General features: G+C 43.1%; 1 protein-coding gene across 2 annotated transcripts in view; it reads right to left on the reverse strand.

Annotated features, from left to right (window-relative positions):
* The window catches only part of AIFM3 (AIF family member 3), a 123,690-nt gene that overhangs the window by 56,378 nt on the left and 49,439 nt on the right, over nt 1-17,873 (reverse strand). For both annotated transcript variants that reach the window (XM_082273371.1, XM_082273370.1), the window contains exons 10-11: nt 12,528-12,619; nt 6,178-6,308 (exon numbers count right to left, since the gene is read on the reverse strand). In XM_082273371.1, the coding sequence (XP_082129497.1) occupies nt 6,178-6,308; nt 12,528-12,619 (223 nt within the window). The remainder of the gene's footprint in view (nt 1-6,177; nt 6,309-12,527; nt 12,620-17,873) is intronic.

Below are 17,873 nucleotides of genomic sequence, written 5' to 3' on the forward strand. Positions count from 1 at the left end.
GGAAAATTATTTCAGGTCGGATATAAGTAGAGCATATGCAGGAAAGTATCTGATGGTACCCAACACGCTCAATGTAGGCTCCCCGATGTGGCCTACAACTGTCCAGCTCGAGGGTTCCCCTCCAGATTCGTAATCCACGGGCTCCAAGCCTTTTAAAAAAGTTTCACTTTATCTGTAAGTATGGCCGAGAGGCACTCATTAATAATTTTACAAGATAATTTTGCCTTAAGCAATTCAAAGGGTATGGCAGCCGACTTCCACGACCTTGCAATCACTATCCTTACTGCCATAAATATAAATCTAATTAGCAATTTGGCATGTTTCGGGGGGCCCTGCACCACATCTCCTTGGTGTTCATTTTTGACAGTAATTTCACATAAATGCAAAGAAAATTCAAAGGAGCAGGATGGAAAAATTTTCTATCAGCAGATTCAGTTTATGTCTATGATGAAGGGGGTTCATACAGAATCACCAACACTCTCCATTAACTTATTATGGACAATTGGCATGCTACACCCGCCAAAAAAAAAAAAAATAATAATATTAAACTATCAGTTTTGTAAAGTTTAGTTATAATCAAAAACATAAAAATCAGCACAAGGGCCATAACTTACAGGTAGTATGTGTCCCTTGTGCTGGTTCTTCTTCTTTTAGGATAAATCTTCCTCTGTCCCACTCCTCACCCACACCCCTGATACTATAATCGTGTAGCGTCACAGGGGGTTATACAATAAAGGGCTATCAGGATGGCAGATCTGGCAGGGAAGGGTGGGCACAGTCAAATTCTCTTGATGAGAGCACCGGAAGATTACAAGGAGGATGGGGGGTAAGACGGAGGAGGATTTCCTCTAAAATTGGAAAAATCTGCACAAGGGGCACATCGTACTTTAATAATATCAGCTGTCATAAATCGGCTGCTAAAAACCCCCCATCCTCCTTGTAATCTTCTGGTGCTCTCATCAAGAGAATTTGACTGTGCCTGCCCTTCCCTGCCAGATCTGCAATGCTAACAGCCCTTTATTTATTGTATAACCCCCACCACGCTACAAGATTATAGTATCAGAATTGTGGGTGGGGAGTAGGACAGAGGAACATTTATCCTAAAAAAAGAAAAATCAGCACAAGGGGCACATCATACTAACTGTGAGTTATGCCCCTTGTGCTGGTTTGTATGATTTTCATTTAAGCTAAACTTGGGCTTTAAGCATTTTTAGCAGGTGATTTAATCACTCATGAATGTAGCCAGGTGCTGGGCTACAGCAATATGAAGTAGGAGACTTTGCCTTTTATTCTTCTCTCCCACTACTGAGATACTGATGTTATGCTTCAACATTCTCCTTCAGCCAGAAAGAGGGGCAGCTAAAGCCAAGCAAGCCCATAGACTTACATGCAGAGCAAGAAGAGAAGCATCCAGACGAGTTTCCTGATCAGTTGGTGGGCCCTACATATAGTCCCAATTCAAGAATAGAGGGTCTACAACAAAGTACTGCTGTACAGTGGGACACAAGTGAAGTTACTGTATCAAGACTTTTACAAAATGTATCTGAAACACATACCCTGACAGAAGTTGGAAGATTTGGGATATTGGAACGCATATAATGGGTATCTCCCAATTAGACAGACATTCGGCCCCTCTGCAGTTGGGAAAACAGAGACATTTGATACCTTAGCAGTTGTGTGTTCTCACCCTCCTAGAACTCTTTATAGATAGGGACAAACACTGATCATGGGACTCACTCCCATAGCTATGAAGTCATCAATCAAACTCTATTAATGGTGCCCTGAAGGAGCCCCCGTGGAAGGTGCAGGGAAGCTCTGGAGACTTGGCTCTGAAAGAAAGAGTACTGCAACACAGAAATTGCTTGCTTGCGAGCCACTGTCAAGTTAACTTCGGACCAGCACGGGCCCTTTGTTGTCCTCGAAGTCGACTCTTGGAGAGAAGATACTGGGGTTGAGCTTATTCTTGAGGTAGTGCCAACCAGGGCACTGGAGAAATCCCTGTCAGTGTTTGAAACATTACTGATCTCCCAGCCAAATTAAGACCTCAATTGCTGCTCAGGCAGGTGAATACACTCCAATGGCACCATTTGATCTTGTGGGGGGGGGGCAAAGACAAAATATCAGAAGACAGGTTCAATTTTGAAAATTCCCCAATATGGCCCGGCTGGAATAAGAGGGTCAAAGGAAGACTTTAAAAATGACAGATGTTCTTGAAAAATGACAACGACATGGGCTGTGCTCAGAGTGCCCAACACAGAATTCAACTTCATGAAGAAAAACCTTTCAGGGAGAGAGCTAAGCGAGTCCCATTGGGTGACCTGGAGGATTTTCTAGAGCAACTAGCTGAGTTGAAGTGGACAGGGATTATACGCGAGTCGTGAAACCCTTATACCTCCCCTATAGTGGTGTGAAAGAAGAAGAATAGCTCCCTCAGAATGTGCATTGATTATCAAACAATCATCAGGAGAATTCCTGACCAATACATCACTTCCTTGCCAAAACACCATCAAGACACTCTGCATTGCCTATCAGTGGCGAAGTGGTTCAGTGTTTTAGATCTGAATTTACTGAATTACCGAATTCCCATACACCCAGAAGACAGGGAGAAGAATGCCTTCATCTGTCCACTGGGTTTTTCAAAGTGAACAGAATGCCCCAAGGACTGTCAGGAGCTCCTGCAACCTTTCAACAACTAATAGAACTTACTGTAGGGTACTTGAACTTGATTGAGGTGCTGGAGTATATTGATGATATCATTGTCTTCAAAAGAATCCTTGAGGAACACGAAGAGTGACTGGAAAAGTTACTGCAGAGACTCCATGAAGAATTGTCATTAGAGAAATGTCAATTCTATCAACACTAAGTCACCTATCTGGGGCATGTTGTCTCTGCAGAGGCACTGACCCTAAAAAGTTAGAAGCTGTCACTTCTGGCCTAGACCAAATAATGTCACTGAAGTAAGGTAATTTATGAGGTTCTGTTCCTACTACTGAAGATTTGTTCGATAAAATAGCCTGACCCCTTAGGTTGCTGAAGAATGAGGAGGAACATGTGGATGCGCCGAAGCCAAATAAGCCAATTAAAAGAATTAGAAAGCCTTGAGAATCTATTCAGGACCAGTGGACAGATCAGTGTGAGCACGCATTTCGCCACCTGAAGAGAGGTCTGTCCAATGCTCTGATTGTTGCCTATGCTGACCCCTCTAAATCATATGAATCATATGTCGATGCTAGCAGAGACTGACACCTACCGAAATAAACTACCCCTCTCACAACTTAGAGTTTCTGGCCTCAAATTGAGTGGGAGTAGACAAGTTTAAGGACTACTGTATGGTGCAGACTTCATGGTCAAGACCAGTGTTGCCAGATTGAAATTTACTGACACAACACACAAAATTTACTGGCACAGCCAAATTTCTACTGCCATTTCCAAAAGTTACAAATTTACAGTTTTAAGTGCAAATGTCAGTATTTAGGCTACAAACAAGTACAATATGCAATTAGCAATGTAATTTAAGGTACACATTAAGGCAAAAAACACATTTCTTATTTTATTTTAGATAAAGTAAGTAAGTAGCTCAGAAACAGGATTTTGGAGGGCAGGAAATTAGAATGGGCCAGTGCACACGCAAAAAAATTTACTCTCACACTGACAGCAGTGTGCAGGAGCACAGATTATGATGACACCTCACTGACAGGACACGCCCCCTGCTGAGTCACAGTGACAGTCTCTCTCCACCCAGGTGGTCCCTTCAGTCTACTCCAGTCCAAACAGCACTGACAGTCCCACTCCTTGCTGGCCTTGCTTCCATCCTGCAGACCCGTACATGTGGCTCCAGCAGCTCTGCTCGGCTACTTTGCAACATGACCACACATGACATGCTCGCACACTGCCTCCACCAGACCCACCAGAACACACTGTAGCAGGCACTTGCATGGTCTTTGCTGGCTCTGAACTGGAGCTGAGCATGCGCAGTACCGAGATGAGTGTCACAGCCATACTCTTTTACTGGCAACCTTTTCAGGTCACTGGCATTTACTGGCAGGAGAAAAGTACCCATTTTTTACTGGCTGCCAGTAAAAATACTGGCGGTTGGCAACACTGGTCAAGACCGATAACAACTCACTTATTTATGGGCTCACCACGGCAAAGTTGGCTGCACTGTACAGGTTCTGATTCAACCTAAAGTATTGCCTTGAAGTCAGAAACAGAGGTATCGATACTCTCTCTAGAAGGCCTTATGGTTCAGATGTCTGTACAGAGAGTTGGACACAGCTAAATCCAGAAGGAGTACAAGCTCTGTTTCAAGGGACAGAGCACTGTGCCAAGGGACAACAGGAGCTGAAATCGTTAGAGTCACCACAGCTGGCGTTCCCAAATATTACTGTGACCTTTCCCAAATAAGAGGTGAGGGCCTTCCCAGGTAGTCAAAGATGACATTAGCTGGAAGAAGAATAACTCAAATGACTGACCCCCCCCCCCCCCCAACCCCCATAATAGTTATCCTGCAAGTCCCCTTTGTTTCCCTGCCCCCTCCTCTACCATTCCCTTTTCTTTTAGTCAGTGAATACCCAGTCGGTCTAGGACTAGCATCACCACCATAGATACGCTCTGGAAGTATAGTTCCAGCACTGCACTGGTTTTTACATGTACCCACTCCCACTTCTGGGTGACTTTGCCATGGCGAGGTCCCCAGAAGTTCAGGCCCCCATCTCTTCAATGCCCCCATCTCAATGCAGTAGGGCTTCACTGCCAGTTTCCCTTACAAGTTATAGCGGCAGCAGCACCTGAGAGCTGATTGAAAAATCGGCTGGGGCGAAGACACTGCTGGATTCGTGGACAGATACATGTCCTAATATTAAAAGTCAGCAACTACAGTATTTGTAGCTGCTGACTTTTAGTATTTTTTCTGAAGAATCCTGGAGCTTCTCTTTAGGTTTGCGTTTACTACCTGGTTTGGGGCCTGTTTTTTTTTTTTTTTTTTTATAGCACTGCTACTGGGTACTTAGTATCAGTAATTTCCTGTGCTATTGTATAATAGTTGTTTCCTCAACCCGGTGAGTTAGGCTGGGTTCACACTTATGCGAATTGGATGTGGGTTTTACCGCATCCTATTCGCTTGACAGGAGAGTGTGACTGGCATTCAATGGAGCCGGTTCACACAGCTCTGGGGCAAACGTGGTCTCCACTGGAAAAGGGTCGTGTGCGTCTTTGGCTCCGTTTCAGGTCTGAATTCAGGCAACAAGGATGCATCGGACCCCTGCTGCAAGTCGTTGCCGCAGCTAATGTGAAACCGACCTTAAAGGGGCTTGAAAAGTTCTTTTTGCTCCTTTCAAAATTCACATTCACAGAACAGCTTCTTCAGTATCAGGAAGAGTTACAATGTAGCAATGTTATATATAAAAAGAATTTGTATTTTTTTTAATAGATTTATTGTATGACAAAAACAAAAGAAGAGCAAAACAGGGGAAAAAATAGAGAAGGGACATTGCACAGTTCTGAAAATGAACATATTAGCATATAGCAGGATAGCATACAGCAAGGAAGTACATAGACATGCATTCATATGGATGATATATTTAAAAAAGATCTTGGACAAGTGGTACCCAAGTATAGTAATGTCTAACAGGTGGAATGAAAGTCCAAGGACCAATTGTCAGGTATTTTACATGAGAAAAGTAAACAAAAGCAAACCTAAAGCTGTCAATGTCATACTCCAAGTGTGACATTCCCAGGTCCACTTACCTGTTTAAGGATTTTCTTCTAATCTATTAAGGCTCCGGTCACATTAGTGCATCTCCAAAGTTACACAATTTCCAGTGCGACTTTGGAGTGCGACTTTGATGCGACATTTGGTACAATTTTGACCCAGCTTTGCACTAAATGGATCTAAGTCACATCAAAAGTCACACCAAAGTAGTGCAGGCACCTTTTCCAAGTCGCTGCAACTTTAGGTTGTAGCAATTTGAATGGATGCCATTGAAAAGAAGGGGGTGTGACGTGTAATGCAACTTTGATGTCCAAAGTCACATGACAAAATCGCACAAGTGTAAATCGAGCCTTATACAATATAGTATGCAATATTAAACACTGTAAAGTGAATTTAAATTAGAATGTCTATAGCTATAATACTCTACATACTGTACAAACATAATGGTTAGCCATAGGACAACTCACCTAAGAAAGATGCTCCCACAATTACAACATTCCTGTTACTTGCCAGCTTCACCACTCTGTTGGCATCTTCTGGAGTTCGAATTGTGAAGACATTATCCAGTTCTTTTCCTTTACATTTCAACGTTTTAGGGCTGTGGGGAATGAAGCTTGTTACTACCTGAGCTAGAGTAACTTTCATAAATCTATTCTGAAGAAACAAGACCTAAAACCCATAGCATTATTAAGCAAATATGTTTTTGCTACTTCTATTGGATAGAGCTGTGATGGATTCAAACCTCTGTATGTTTCTTTTTTTTTTTTTTTTTTTTGCTGTGTCCTCTGCTGGGGTGATTTTTCACTCCAATTTGATGGCCACTGTCACTTGTACTGGAAGTGTCAAGAAATCAAAACTTTGAGTTGTCAAGAATTAGAGGGGAAATGTACCCCTGTTCCAGTGACTACTGTCTAAGATTTTATTTTTCTTACTTTGGAGAGATTTCCTCTAAATTCCTGCTGTGAAGAAATAAAAGGACATCTTCCAATGAGACAACTGCTGAGATGACCACTGTCTAAGAGAAGTTTTTCCTTATTTTAGACACATTTCCTATTATGTTTCCAGGACAGGAAATGAATGTATATCTGTCCCTTGGAACACAGACAGCAAAAGAAAACCAGACAGAAGTATTTTCCATTCCCTAGTTTATCAAAGCTAATGTAGCACTACCCCCATAGGAGTCGCCGATGTCCGTGGTCCCCACTGCTGCACAGCCATTCACATAGCATTTTCCTTCATTCACTCCAGCTGCCATTACTAGTATATTTATTTAAATAAATAAATGAAAATGCACACCAACCAAAAATATGTAGCAGAATACATATTGGCCTAAAATTATGAAAAAATTAGATTTTTCATTTTTTATATTGAAAATGTTATATAGCAGAAAGTAAAAAATATTGGTTTTTTTTTTTTTTTTTTTCAGAATTGTCGCTCTTTTCTTGTTTATAGTGCAAAAAAATAAAAATCGCACAGGTGATCAAATACCACCAAAAGAAAGCTCTATTTGTGGGAAAAAAGGACACTGATTTTATTTGGGTACAGCATCGCACAACCGCGCAATTGTCAGTTAAAGTAACGCATGGCCTGGTCATTAACCACTTAAGCCCCGGAGGATTTGGCTGCTAAAAGACCAGGGTGTATTTTGCGATTCGGCACTGCGTGACTTTAACGGACAATTGCGCGGTCGTGCGACGCTGTACCTAAACGAATTTGACGTCCTTTTTTTCCCACAAACAGAGCTTTCTTTTGGTGGTATTTGATCACCTGTGCGATTTTTTGATCACGCGCTATAAACAAAAAAAGAGCGTCAATTTTGCAAAAATAACAATATTTTTCAAATTTTTTTATATGAAATTCCCCAAAAAAAAAAAAGTAAAAATCAAACTTTTTTAACATTTTCGGCCAATTTGTTTTATGCTACATATGTTTGGTAAAGAAAATCGCAAAAAGCGTATTTTGATTGGTTTGCGCAAAAGTTATCGTGTTTACTAACAAAGGGAAAGATTTTTGTCATTTTTGTTATTTTTTTTTAACGTGTAATGGCGGCGATCTGCGATTTTTTTTTGCGGTACTGCGACATTGCGGCGGACAGATCGAACCCTTGACTGACATTTTTGACACTTTTGGGGTTACCAGTGACATTTCTACAGTAATCAGTGCTATATATATGCACTGTTATTGTAAAATTACACTGGCAGTGAAGGGGTTAACTTTATTTGAGAGGGAGGGGCTGTGTATGTCCCTAGGGGCGTGATTCTAACTGTGATTGGCTGTGGCTTGAGCTGTAGGAACACTGATCAACGGTCCTACATAGTAGAACCGTATGATCGGTGTTTCTACACAGGGGAGAATGACAGGCAGCTTGTTTACACAAGCTGCCTGCATTTCTCCCTCTCCCCCGACGATCGCAGAGTGACCGGCGGACATCGGGTCCGCCGGTCACACGCGCGGGGGGGTCCGTGACCGTGCGGGAGCGCGCCTCCGGCGGCGCGCGCTCGCTCCCCAGAGCCTCACAGGCTAGTGACGTTTATTACGTCACTTTGCCTGTGAGGGGCTGACCGCCGCAGTATATCTACTTGCGGCGGTCGGCAAGCGGTTAAGGTGGAAAAACCTTCCAGTCCAGAAGTGGTTAATGATGTAATGAAGAGCGTGTGACCTGCGGTAACCCATGGCAAGCAGTCAGATTTCCATTTACTTTAGGACAGTAAAATAATCTTCAACTTATTTTATTGCATAATTACTTTGGTCCAGCTTACTTTAGTAAGGTTATAGTTTGCATACATAAATATAGGTTGCATTCACAGATGTAGCACCCTCCTAGAGTAAGTGCTAGGCAAATCTGGCTTTTGGCTACTCTAATCAAAGAAGCAGTATCTGTTTGGTCTGGCCTGTTTAGAGTTTCACATGCTGGGAGTTTTATTGCTTCCCCCTGCCTCTAGAAAAAGCTTCCAGAGCATAGGGTGGGAGATTCAAATCATCAAACCTGAATATTTATCAGGTTCCAGCTAATCTCTGGAGGGCAAAATTTCCAAAAGGGGGCTGGAGTGTGGATAAATAGTCGCAGACTAGATAGGAGGGTTCCTTCACCCCAGGAGGGTTCCAGAGGTGCAGGGCTGCTGCTGACAGGCAGCCCATGCACTCAACAATGGCTCAAGGAGGCTTTAGAGGTGCTAGGATCATAGGCTCAAATGGACTTTGCTGGGAGCTGACTGCAAAACCACACCACAAAAAGGGACCTGGTCCTGAGAGGCATCATCATCTCACTCACTGGGTTGTATCTGGATGAAGCTGGAAGGAGGCATCTGTCCTTGGGACTTGTGAGTAGTGACTTTATGTTGATACTTGAGGCTGAGTGTTGTATAATGCACTCAGTACCGAATGTTGCGCACTGACACAGGGTAACCAGATGCCCAAATTGGTGCCATGTTCCACAGCAGTGGGGCTTCGGACTGTTCACTGTTAACTAATACCACTACTGCTAGAATACTGTCCTCTGATTACTGGCTACTGAGGAGCTTTTTTTTGAGCATCCCATGCTCCAACCTCTCTTCAGTTACAAGTTATTCTAACAATAAACTACAAAAAGACAACCCCCAAACTGTTTAATGGAGCCAGGATGTATGGACTGTTTCTTGGGTGACTGGTGGTATTTGTGCTGTTTGGGGGGGAACCAGTTAAAGCCAGCAGCTCCTACAGGGGTACCGCTACACAGGCTTCAGGGTGGATGGTAAATACGACATCCTGACCTTGTGCAGTGTGTTCACCAAATTGTTGGTGACTACGAGCTCAAAGCACATGCTCTTTACAAGTCATAACCGGAAAACTAGAGGAAAGGCGGTTTAACCTTAAAATATGTAGGGGGTTCTTCACTGTAAGAGCAGTAAGGATGTGGAATTCTCTTCCACAAGCAGTGGTATCAGCGGGGAGCATTGATAGTTTCAAAAAACTATTAGATGGGCACCTTAAAGACCACAACATACAGGGGTATACAATGTGCGGTAAACAGTAAACACACACACATCATAGGTTGAACTGGATGGACTGATGTCTTTTATCAACCTCACTAACTATGTAACTATGTATTTACCATATATCCAAGAATACGTAAATGCAGAGTAAGACTACATAGATCAATTCTATTTACTCAGGGAGAGCAGTCTTGGGTGATCATATTCTCTCCATCACATTAGGTATAGTGCAACTTCATGCAATGCAAGACTAGTTCCTAGAAGCCTATTCTACCCACACCTTACAACTCTACTTCCATTTTCTCCATCAGCTCATCCCCCACAGTTATTGCCTTTTGTTTCACTTTACCCTCCCTTCTAGATTGTAAGCTCTAACGAGCAGGGCCCTCTAATTTCTCCTGTATTGAATTGTATTGAAACTGTATTGTCTGCCCTCATATTGTAAAGTGCTGTGCAAACTGTTGGCGCTATATAAATCCTGTATAATAATAATAATAGATGACACTGAACCTGTCTGCATATCATTTTGTACTCCACAGTAGTGCGATTATGTGAAAACCCAATTGCAGAAGCCTCTTCTGTCTTTTAATTTACTGGTACATACATAGATGCCTACTGCTCTCTACTGTCAACAGCCCTCCATCATTGACATTTAAAATCTATCATGACTACTCACCTCTTCCTGCCCATTTTATGGAACCACAATGCTCAAACTCTCCTCTCCCCCTGATACATAGACCCACACTACTCTACTCCCCCCCCCCCCCCCGAAACATAGACTCACGCTGCTCTACCCCCCCCCCCCCCGCCCCGCTACATAGAATCACACTGCTCTCCTCTTCCCCCCGATACATAGACTCACACAGCTCTCCTCCCCCCAATACATAGACTTACACTGCTCTCCTCTCCACCCACAATGCTCTCCTCTCCCTCCTTGATACATAGACCCACACAGCTCTCCTCTCCCCCTGATACATAGCACCACCCTGCTCTCCTCCCCCCCCCCCCCCCCCCCGCCCAGCTACATAGACCTACACTGCTCTCCTCTCCCTCCCTGGTACATAGACTTGCACAGTTCCCCTCTCCCTCACAGGTACACAGATGAGGACGGGAAGCCTTTTACTGGCACTAGGTTCTGCTGCTCAAAATCTAGTATTCAGTTTGCATACTACATATAAACTAATGGCAATACTTTTTAACTGAAAAACAAAAATGCATAGCAACTGGAGGAAATTTCTGAGCAGTCACTTAGTCTTATAACAGCAGAAGGAAACAATAATTGTGTCGGTTTAATTTTATATATTTATTTGTTTAATTTACATTTAAAAGCCTATATAACATGTTAAAGCGTTTGTTAAGCCAACACTTCATATTCCTGATATCAGGGGCGTAACTACAGGGGTTGCAGGGGTTGCAATCGCAACCGGGCCCCATGCTCAAGGGGGCCCATGTGGCTCCCCTGTACACCTGAATAGGAGGGGCGGCGGGGGCAGCATGTAGAGAAATCACTGTCCTCCTTTTTTCCTTCTGTAGCTGCAGGAGGAAAATGGAGGAGATTGGTTCCTCTGTACGCTGCTCCGCCACTTCTCCTATCCAGTATACTTGTGTTCTGCTGTCTCTGGGCCCCTGTGTGCTCCCCTGGTCCCCCCCCCCCCTTCTGTGCTGCCCCCCCCCTTCAGAATGCTCCCTTCCCTCTCCTGCCGGCTGCTGCAGGGGATGTGTCACAATAGAGAACCAGGAAGGGGTTGGTAAATATGTAATTTACAAGCTGCTTCCTTTTCTGAATGGACAGAGTCATAGTCAGTGACATTGTAAAAAAATTAAATACAATTATAAAAATAATACAATTAAAATACCAAAAAAAAAACTACTGACACCAGTGGGTGAACTTCCAGGATCGCAAAGGTCACACTTGCGACAGGGCCCTGGCATTCCACCACCGTGGGGAGGCCCCAAGATGGCAGGAAGGGGGCCCACTGCAGAACTTGTGAAAGGGTCCCGCTGCGGGACCGTAATAAAGGGCCCCGCAACTAGAGTAAAGGGCCCCAGGGCGCCAGGGGTCCCTTCATGGTTTCTTGCACCAGGGCCCTGAAGGTTCTAGTTACGTCTCTGCCTGATATGTTCCTGCTGTACCATATACTTGCATGAGAAAGTATCCTGTTTTCTATGTATTGCTTCCTTTGTGTGAAATCCCTGGTGTTAGTCCTCTAGCTTTTCATATTAAAAACTGACTACACTAAGCAGGAGAGCACACTGTGGTCAGTTCTCTAGCTGTGCTGGGAACTCAGCCTGCTCTCCTCCAATGATCAGACTTGTCCTGATATGCCCCTGCTACACAGCCTTTCACTGGGAAGCTCAGTGTGCTGCTGCTTCTCCTCCCCTAGCTCTTCACTTATAAAAAAGGGAAAAAAGGTATTTATAATGCTTTTTTTTATATCTATACAAAAAAAATGTTTTGCATTTCATTTCTATTTTAAACTGAATAAGTTGTTTTTCAAGGTGATTGTTTACAATAACTTTAAGAACTTTGAGGTACTCTGCTGAGAAAAAAAGAATAGTAAAGTTTGATTGGGACATCTTACATTCCATAAAAGCATACATTAGTACATAATAAAAAATAAATAATGAATAATTTGATTATGGGCTCCATTTAACTCGATAAAATTTGGTGTAATATGTATAATGAATACTGGCATCACTGTAATTAGGTGGATTCGCTGTGCACTACCTGGTAGCTGATTACCAATTAGTAATACGGCACACTGGTTAGCGGCCTTTGCAACTGCATAGTAAAACACCACTGCTGCTTGCAAAATATAATCAAATGAAATCTATAGCATACTCACGTGCTTCCAGTAGCAATAAGCAGCTTGTTGTATTCCATTCTAAATCCATCCTTAAAAACAACTGTCTTGTTCTTTGTGTCCACGTTGACAACCTGAAATCATTTCTGTACAATGTGAATTTAGGATGCAGAGAAGAACTTTAAAGTACCAGTCAATAGCTAATATAATTATGCACACTATGGTGAAAGGTTAACCTAAATATTTGTACTGTGCTGCTATGATGCTGAAAGAGGAACTTCAATTTAAACAAAAAAGTAATACAATTCTATAGCCTTTCCAAATAGCAGAGCAGTTTTTTTGTTTTCTAAGTTTTGAGTTGTCACTAGGCCTCCTTGGCTATTTCCAAGCCCCTTTTCCATCACCATCACTTTGGACATGTGTGTGACTAAATAGGTTCTCATAGAGGAGAAGGAACATAGTGTGTAATGTGAAAGCTGTGTTATTTGTATCTTGGGTCTGTCTGGTTTGTGGGTTTTGAGGTGGACAAGCTAGCTTCATAGCTGTAGGGGAATTCAAACAGGTTGGACGTGGTAAAGCCGAAGTGAACTTTTAGTTTAAATCAGCTAAATACATTCCAAGTGTATCAAAACAAAACGTGGAATGTATTTAGCTGATTTAAACTGAGGGTTCAAAGAGGTGTTGGTCTAGTAATTATGGAATGATATGAAAAGGGGAAAGCAGTGTCTATGCCCCCTTTTTCCGCATGGGAAAAGTGGCAGGAAAGAAAGATTCAAGTTCCCCCTGGAGCAGTGAGGCCGGAACATTCTCTATCCCTACTATTTCCTCAGGGAAAAAAGGCGGAAAGAGGGAGTGTCAATTCCCCCTCTCTGAGGCAGTCAAGTGTAGTGAAAGGGGTCACGTGGATTGGCAGGGATCTGCAGGGACACGTGACCACAGCAGAAGATTCTAGAACAGCCTGGGGGGGCCTATATAAGGAGGGTTTCATTACAGCAGCGCTCATTCGCCTCAGAAGGCACAGCTGTGGTGTTCCCCATCTTTCCCTCCCTCCCTTTATGTTGCGGCTGTTAATATGTTGTGGGTCACCTTTGTTGTTATACAAAGGGGGACGTTTTTTTTTTATTAATTTATAAAGTATTTTGCTATGATTGGTTCTTTAAAGTTGGGAGTTATGAAATTCCGCTGATTTATTTATTGATACAGCCTGAGCCATAGTGGCTAGGTTGTCAAAGTGTTTTGATTTAATGTTTTATTGATAACATTTTAAAACAATAATAAACAGGCGTGGACAATTTATTTCCAAAAGAACTGTGTGTCTGCTTTATTTATTTAAAAGTCTCTTTAAGACCCTGTTCAGACTGCGGCGACACGACTTGGTGGGGCGACCTGTGAAGGCGCGACTTGCACGGACTTCATATAATTGAAGTCAATGCAAGTCGCATCCAGGTCGCCCCAAAGTAGTACAGGACCCTTTTTCTAAGTCGGAGCGACTTGTGTCGCTCCTATTAGAACGGGTCCTGTACTATTCAATGGGGGGCGACCGACCGCGACTTGTCAGACGACCAAGTCGCCTGACAAGTCGCGCTAGTGTGAATGGAGTCTAAGTGTTTAAAGGTTAATGAAAAAATTCCTGCCTACTATCCCATTAAAGCTCAGTTGGTCTTTTGCCTAAATCAGTAAGTATGAGAGAATCTAACAGCTCAATGCAATCCTTTTTTATATTTTTTTCAATGCATGGAAAATAAATGTTTTCCTCACACATTAAAGTGGAAATCCAGGCTAGATCTATCTAAGCATAAAATGGCTCCCAACCCCCCACCTAACATCTACTCTAACTGCACCGTAGAAGGAAGATGTGTATACTATTCCCGGGTGCTCCGGTCCTGTCATGTGATTGGTTCTTATCTCTCCATCCATTGTCGGCGCTCTCTCCTCTCCCCTGTAGCTGGCCATTGGGGAGATCACATGACAGGTCTGGAGTGCTCTGAGAGGGGGGAGGGCATCGCCAGATTACACAGAGCGGGGATCTCCCACTTACTCAGCGGCCTCTGTTATATGAAGTCCTGCCTCCTGGATTGGCTCCTATGATAGACAGCACACTGGTTCAATGCTGGGCCCCGCCCCCCCATCCATGCGTCCGGCCCCCTAATCTACATGCAGGGGCGCCAGACGCATGGAGTTCAATGGGCTTTTTTTTTTTTAAATCACCTGATTAGAGCCAGAGGCTCTAAAATGGTGGACCTGGGGCGCAGAGCAGTGTGCCTCGAGCCCACCCATTGTGTGACAATAGCGAATGAAAATTCGCTATTGTCACACGGATCCTCCTCCTGGAGCGGGTCCAATACACGCTTCCTGATTGGCCGAAAGGCAAACCCCATGCCATTGGCTGGGGAGGAGGCAGGAGACTGAAGAGAAGCAGCGAGCCGCCGCTGGTGGAGTCGGTGTGTCCCCCGCCGGAGCCGACATCCCTGCCCTATGCCGGAGCCGCAGTGTCCACAAGCAACAAGCGCAGCTGAAGCACAAGCTGAGGGAACTACCGGCCCTGCTGAGGAGCGGCCTGAGCCTGAGGAGATAGAGCTCCGTCTATGTCACCAGCCCTGTCCGAGCATGACGACACAAACCCCGCCAATGGAGCGGTGAGTGCCCGCAGTGTGTCCGGGAACTGGGGGAGTCCGACTGGGTTCCAGTGTGTCCTCTCTATTCATCTGTACAGCGGTGTGCCTGTGAGAGATATACACCATTCACTGTATGACCCATAGGTCTGTGTGCGCGGGAGCGGGCTGTAAGGGGGCACGCTGTAAGGGGGCACGCTGGTCTCTCTGCATTGAAAGGGGGCACGCTGGTCTCTGTGCATTGAAAGGGGGCACGCTGATCTCTGAGCATTGCAAGGGGGCACGCTGGCATCTCTGCATTGAAAGGGGGCACACTATACCTTATTTACTGAAGGCCCCTTTCACACTTTTGTGACCTCAAAGTCACGTTTTTTTTTACAGCGTTTTTTGCCGCAAAGCAATGCCTATTACATTTTTCTGTTTGCGCCCCCCCCTCAAAAATTGCCATGGCAGATCCCCGCTCTGTGTAATCCAGAGGCTGGGGCACTGATTAGGCTGCAATGATGGGCAATAGGGAGGCTGCAGATGGGCACTGATCAGGCTGCATTGATGGGCAATGGTGAGACTGCATTGATGGGCACTGGTGAGGCTGCATTGATGGGCACTGACTCTTATTTGCATCAAAGTTCTTTATTTAAAATGTAATTTTTTTTTCCTGAAACTTCTCTTTTTAAATTAACCACTTTAAGACCGGAAGGATTTGCCCCCTTAATGACCAGGCCATATTTTGCGATTCGGCACTGCGTTCTTTAACGAACAATTGCGCGGTCATGTGATGCTGTACCCAAACTAAATTTACATACTTTTTTTCCCCACAAATAGAGCTTTCTTTTGGTTGTATTTGATCACCTGTGTGATTTTTATTTTTTGCGCTCTAAACAAAAAAAGAGCGACAATTTTGAAAAAAAAAAAAAAAAACAACAATATTTTTCACATTCTGCTATATGACATTCTCAAAAAAAAAAAAATCTAAATTTTTTAACATCTTAGGCCAATTTGTTTTCTGCTACATATCAAAATTGCAATAAGCGTATTTTTTATTGGTTTGCGCAAAAGTTATCACGTTTACTAACTACTGGGAAAGATTTATGCAATTTTTATTGTTTTTTTTTTTACTAGTAATGGCGGCGATTTGCGATTTTTTGCGGGACTGCGACATGGCGGTGGACAGATCAGACCCCTAACTGACATTTTGGACATGTTTGGGGGGACCAGTGACATTACTGCAGTAATCAGTGCTAAAAATATGCACTGTTACTGCAATAGCTGGCAGGGAAGGGGTTAACACTGCTGGTGATCAAGGGGTTAAATGTATGCCTCATGCTTTCTGACGTGTGTGTGAGGGGGGGGGGGGGGGGTTCTGTGACAGAGACAGAGATCGCAGGTTCAGCTATGCTGAATCCTGTGATCTCCTCTTGTCTTTCACTGAGAAGACCCGCCTGCTTTGTTTACATAAGCAGGCGGGTCTTCTCAGCGTTTCCACAGCGATCAGGGAGGGAGGCGGCAGTCGCCGCCTCTCCTCCCCTGGCCCGACTCCCGCTGTGCCTAAACACAGCGAGAGCAGGGCTCTGGCGGTGCACGCGTGCCGCCGGAATCACATGAACTCCAGCGACGTAGGTCTACATCACTGGACCTAGGAGAGCCGCACTGCCGCAGTAGGAGCAGTCGGGAAGTGGTTAGCATGGGTGTTATATGTCTGTGCGTGTTATATGCCAATAAATACGGTATTTAGAATAGAAAGGGCATGGACACAGTTTTAAGCATAGTTAGATGTACTAGCCAAGAATTCCATTTTAAAGCTTGCTGCAAGATCAATAATCTCATTGAAATATTTTTGGTCCTTACTGCCTGAAGGTCAAATATTTTGTATAGAATATAGTAATTTTGTGTTAGACCTTTGAGAGATAATAACATAAAACAGAGTATTGTTCAGTCAATAACATTAATAATTCTAAATATGGATATATCTGTTAATTTAACCTAACCTCAAACCTTGTATGCATCACATTGTAAGTGTGTATACACTGTGTGTGTGTGTGTGTATATATATATATATATATATATATATATATATATATATATATATATATTATACTATATTTTTTCCCACTGTAAGCTGGCAATTGAGAAAAAAGTCTGGTGTACTTTGCACATCATATAACGGCTGCTTACAGTGCATACTGCATATGTAAAGTAAACGTATAACAAAATATGATTCAATTTACTATTAGAATAAAACCTATAAAACTTAAAATCCTAAACAAAGTCCAGCATAGCTAGAGATATGATAAATTAAAGGCATTACTAATTATATATATATATATATATATATATATATATATATATATATATATATATATATAATCATTCCAGCTCTCATTTTTCAAAAAAAGGTAATGATCTAATAGTTATTAAAGCCTCCACTTTTCCTTTGCACCACCTAAAATTGTCTGAACAAGAAGAGTTCCCAAACATAGCACATTTCATGTCTCTACTTGATAAGGACAAGCCACAATAAAATGTTCTAAATAATGTAATAAGTATGTCTAGCTATATCAAGTATTAACATATGCTGTATTAAATCACCTTTAATTTGAAAATAGACATCACAAAGTTGCTAAAGTTATTGACACAAACACATTCAAATTTCTTAGTTGAACTCATAAACACGAGACCTATGTAATAATGAGGGAGAATCGCATAATGTAATGTTTTTTTTTAGTCTCTTGTAGCTAGCCACCTGCAAATAATTGTTTTAGCTTATGGCATAGCATGC

The sequence above is a fragment of the Pelophylax lessonae genome (genome assembly GCF_965119305.1).
Source record: "Pelophylax lessonae genome assembly, chromosome: 1".
Classification (NCBI taxonomy): Eukaryota; Metazoa; Chordata; class Amphibia; order Anura; family Ranidae; genus Pelophylax; species Pelophylax lessonae.